Raw genomic sequence first — 5,256 nt, forward strand, 5'->3', positions numbered from 1 at the left:
AATACAATCCAGATCGTTTTTCATACTAGGATCGTACGATCCTACGATGAGGATTGCGATTTTGACAACTATGCCTTAAATAATATAAAAATGGTTTCATAAGGAGTAAACAATTTTGTTTATACTATAATACATGCCTTTATAACCAGCAAAACTCATGTATTTGCCAAAACAAGTTAAAATATTTTGAGCCCTTAAATGGAGGGGCAATTTCTTGGAAGAGTTCCAAGCAGGAGACGGTGGCTGATTCGACTTGTGAATCAGAGTATATAGCAGTGAGTGAAGCAGTGAAGGAGGCGATATGGCTAAAGAACTTCATCGGAGACCTTGGAGTTGTACCAGCTATTAAGGAACCTATAGAGATTTTCTGTGACAACAATGGTGCGGTTATCTTAGCCAAGGAACCAAAAGATCATGGCAGATCCCGACACATTGACAGAAAATATCACTTCATAAGACACAAGATTGAAGAAGGACTCCTTGTGACAAGGAGGATATCGTCGGATGAGAATCCTGCAGATCCCCTTACGAAGGGACTCACGAGGGTTAAGCATTTTCAGCATGCGAGACGCATCGGGCTGAGGGGCGATATTAGTTTTGCAGATTAGATAGTTTTCCTGAAACTTGTAAAATGTAATCGACGTTTGATGATGAATAAAATTTGTGATTTATTTATGAGTAAAGTGTTACTATCATTGTCAATTATTTACTATTGTTTCAGTTTTGCATGTTTTGACTTCCAGAATAATTAATTTATTCAAACCTCCACAATCGATCATACGTCGGAAGTAGGTATGAATCAAGATTGTCATGAATTGGGTTTGTAGATGCCTTAAAGGTGTTTAGACATGGAAATGGTTGCTGCAACATTCATGAGTACTCATAAGTTATGAGTATTGGTATAAACCCACGCTCACTTGTATCACTTCATGGAATTTATCTCGAGTGATCGTGAGACGGTAACATCATATAAATCTTTAAACCTAGAGATATGAGTTGTTACCTATGAGTTGGTTGTGCATTGATTGCACGTAAACGCATCAGTAACTTGATGTTATAAAACGTGCCTTTGTGTACAATTCAATAAGTAGTAGAACAAGCATATCAGTCGAAGTTTATCTGTTCCTTCTAGAAATAGAAGCGATATCTGGGCCCCTCGATGATTTTGTGTTGACCCATGTACCAGGCTTGGTCAGAACTAAACCGATGTGTTCAGTGAAGTTCTTCATCAAACAAATCGGAAAATCGAGAAACAACTGCTAGACAATAAGCAAGACATAGTTCCATGTGTTTGTCCGGCTGATATCATGAGAACAGAGGATTATGTGATCACTTATCTAAAATGGCGCTTCATAGTTCGACAGAGTCTTCATTGTTCGAGGGAGTTTTCGAGAGCTACGATTGCTGGTTGGTTCCTGAAGTTATAGGAAAATACAGTTATTAGACTTATCCAAGTGGGAGTCTGTTGGATAAGGTGTCTAAGTCCATAACTTATTTGGTATATACTTGACCCGACCGGCATGGTCCATTTGGGTTGCATCTCATCCAAACTATTATGGATAATTTTATGAGAGTTATACACATATGTTTATTAATATATTATGAGTTATAATATATTAATATGAAGTTACGTTATTTAATTAGTTTTAGTCTTAAATTAATTATGAATTAATTTAGAGATTAAAAGAAAGACTAATTAAATTATGGGCTATTTGTTTTATATAGTGTGGGCTAATACTCATTTGTTAATGGGCTAGGCTTATGTGGAAGTTCATGGATGATCCATGGAGCATTTAACCCATGGATCCTTGGAAAGGAAAAGACATGGGTTATTAGGGTTTCACCATAACCATGCACACTATATAAGCATGCTTATGGAGCATGAAATGGAGCCTAAGAGAAAACTAGTGAACTAGTGTGTGTGTGCATGTGTGTGGCTGATTTTATACAAGGTGTATACTCTCTCAAAGTTTTCCAAGAGTTTGTGGTGTTTGTGATTCCATTTGAGGCATTCACACTATTGGTGCTTGGCCCTCAAACTCCTTAGAACCAAACTCACCAAAAGGTATGTAATCTCTTCTAACTCTTTTATGTTGAAATGTTCCCCATGCCATGTTAGATAGGTTATAAACCTTGGAAAATTATTATTTTGCATGTATTTAGACAAACATAGATCCAAGGTTTATTAGGGTTGCATGCACACTTAGGAAGTGTTAGATTGCTCAAAACCCAACACTTATGTGGTTTATGTAGCTTTTATAGCTGATATGGTATATGTGATTATGTGGACAATGTAGGGTATGTTCTGGGGAATTCACTAAGCATTATCTTATAGTTTGTGGATTTGGTTTAGGTACATCTGAGCCAAAGGGCAAGGGTAAGGCTTGATGGTGCATCATGCACTCTTCGGAATTTGTTTGGATGCGACACTCTGATATTTGAAATAAAATGTTGATGTTATGGATTTTGAAAATGATTGTCATTGAGACTTCATATTTTATGAGAATGTTTTGGTTAATTAAAAATGAAAAATGTATTTGAAAATTTGGGTCGTTACATTATGTCCTATCAAGCCCGTTCGACTAACGATCTTCCACCATGTAAATGAGCGGTAGGTGAAAATGACACCAATTTTACGATCATTTTATAGCCCGTTTCCTTATACCCCTTTTATATCATAGCTTCGTGAATGAGGCCTACAACTGATTTGACTAACTTTTCTTATTCATATAGTATTGAACGTTATATATATATATATATATATATATATATATATATATATATATATATATATAAGTGTGTATTTTTTTTAAACTTTTAAAAACATTAGTTTTAAATATTAACTATCTAAATTAATCATGTAAATAATTAATCAATTTAAACCTATCAATGACTTATAATTATCTATTGATTAATCTTGTAATTAAATTTATTATTAAACACAAAAGGATAGTTTAAATTAATCTTTTAATTAAATATTAACTTATTCAAATTTATCTCATAATATTTAGGGTTTTTATTTTAATTATCTAAGGCATGCAAAAAAAATGGATTTTAGTACAATTCATTTTAGATAATCATAAAAAATAACCACATAAATCAGATTAGCTAGAAAATCCTGAAATTTTGGTTTTGAGTTGAACTCACGTCGTGACAAAGGCTCTGTCACATCATGAGCAATATATTTCGAATTTTTTTGGTTCAGTTCATCTCATGCACTTTCAGTGTTAGACAACTAGATAGCTCTGACCCTATTGATGTAATTTATTAGTTATAACTAAACGTATAATGCGGAAAATCACTTAACAATTAAGAAAGACACATACTACCTATAAGGATTTATGTCTGAACACTTTGAAGGCAACATGAATGAATAACAAAACTAACATGAACCCTAGCAAATTCGAAAACAATGATTTAGGGTTACATACCTTAGATTTGTTGTAGCAAACAAATCAATTCAATCCTTCCTTTGTAGAGCTTGAGAAGCTAGCACCAAAACTATGATGCCTCTAATGGTTTGCACCTAAACGCTAGAAGTAAAAGGCACTTGAGGAGAAAGGAAGGAGAGGAAAAAATCAACTATTCTTCTGAGAGAACAAGTGGCCGAAAATAGGAGACACTAAGGCCCTTCTTATTCCAGCACAGGAAACCCTATAAACCCTAATTTGAACGTATAATGTTATCATTTCAATTTCGGATGGTTATCTAGTTTCCTTATCATTATGGAGGCTTCCAGAAACCTTAATTAGGGTCTCAAAAACCGTCCACTATAGGAATGTCGTGGAACCTCTCATTTGTTCAAACTATTGAACAAATACAGCTTAGCCTTTGCACTCTCAATCAATTCTAATTAATCCTGAAACTAATTCTAGTTAATTTCTGATTAATTTTTAATAATTTATTACTATTTCAAATTAATATATTAAAAAATCATTTATTGCAATTTATTAATCACACAATAAGTTAATAAATTATACTATCTCTACAAATATCATTATAACCAAGTTCTAGTTATGAGGGCAAACCAAAAAAAGATTTTGCTTTTAATTATAAGTATATATTAATTTAGTTACGAGCTTAAACATATTAATTTAACAAAAAAAACCTTATTTACCTCATGTGTTACTTTATTTTATTATTTTTTTGGGGCGGAGAGGAGATTTTGTGAGGAATAAAGGTAGGTTGGAGATGATCTAATTAAATGACACAATAAATAATTGTGCCCCCAAAAATAATAACCGAAGTATGAAAAAATATATTTAAGTTTTTTTTTATGAATGTTACGATTAATGCTGGTTAATAACACAGTTTGGGTAAATTCATATTTTTCTAGTTTTCTTTCTCAAATTGAAATACTATACACAAACGCATTCTGATTTTCCTAACATACATATATATATATAGCTCGATCATTAATTAATAAGGTTTTTCGCCAATGTAGTTACCAGGAGGATCATAATTGCAAGTCACAAACCATGCACCATTCAGGCACTTAGCCCTAGCACACCCGATGCGAATCGAGTTTTTCCAAACCATTTGAGTATAATGCCCACACATCTTGAACGGCTTACATGTGTTTGAATGGTAATTGTAATCACGTTTTTCATCCGCCCACAACTTTACCGCATCCAAACCCGTGAACTCTCCCGTGCCCCATGCAATATTCTCACCATATTTTGGATTGTGTGAGTGTATTAGCGCGCAATCCTTCCTTTTATTGGCATAACTTTCTGCAAATTTAGCCACATTTGCATCCCACTGCATAGGCCCCATACCAACCACCTTTCGAACATCATTGTGGGCTTTCACATAGTCTTGTGGTGCATTATGTGAATGAGAGAAATGTAGGAATGATACGAAAACAACATAAACAAGAGACATGTAATGTGGGTATCCCATATTGCAATAAGTTTAGTGAAATTAAATGAAGATATGAATCGTATTTATAGGGAGAAACTGATGTGATTATGAATTCAATCACACTAAGGTGAAAACCTGGACGATATTTTTCATGGAGCAAAAGGTTGCAAATACTTTATTCAACTCAAATTTTAGGTAGAATAACCACCATACCTAAATCCCAAACGTAGTAAACTAATGAAGTTCTCATATACATATTGAAACATAGTTATGATATTTCGTATTTAATAGTTTAATATTGGCACGTAAAATTGAACTTAAACCATAAGGTTAGCAGATTACAGGAGTACTCCTTAAACTTACCTAACTTCGCCTTCCAAGTTATTAGATTTT

At 33.5% G+C, this 5,256-nt stretch overlaps 1 protein-coding gene across 1 annotated transcript; it reads right to left on the reverse strand.

Moving 5' to 3' along the window:
- Positions 1–4,288: 4,288 nt before the first annotated feature.
- LOC144997468 (pathogenesis-related protein PR-1 type-like) lies at positions 4,289–5,014 on the reverse strand. The gene has a single exon (XM_078957378.1). It carries the CDS (start codon positions 4,900–4,902, stop codon positions 4,420–4,422), a length of 483 nt encoding a protein of 160 aa, XP_078813504.1. The 5' UTR covers positions 4,903–5,014; the 3' UTR covers positions 4,289–4,419.
- Between the last annotated feature and the right edge of the window lie 242 nt (positions 5,015–5,256).

This window comes from Lactuca saligna, chromosome 5 (genome assembly GCF_052625555.1).
Source record: "Lactuca saligna cultivar CGN05327 chromosome 5, ASM5262555v1, whole genome shotgun sequence".
Taxonomy (NCBI): domain Eukaryota; kingdom Viridiplantae; phylum Streptophyta; class Magnoliopsida; order Asterales; family Asteraceae; genus Lactuca; species Lactuca saligna.

Coding starts and splice junctions, on each gene's coding strand:
- LOC144997468 (XM_078957378.1), bottom strand. CDS start 4,902: ATGGGATACCCACATTACATGTCTCTTGTTTATGTTGTTTTCGTATCA.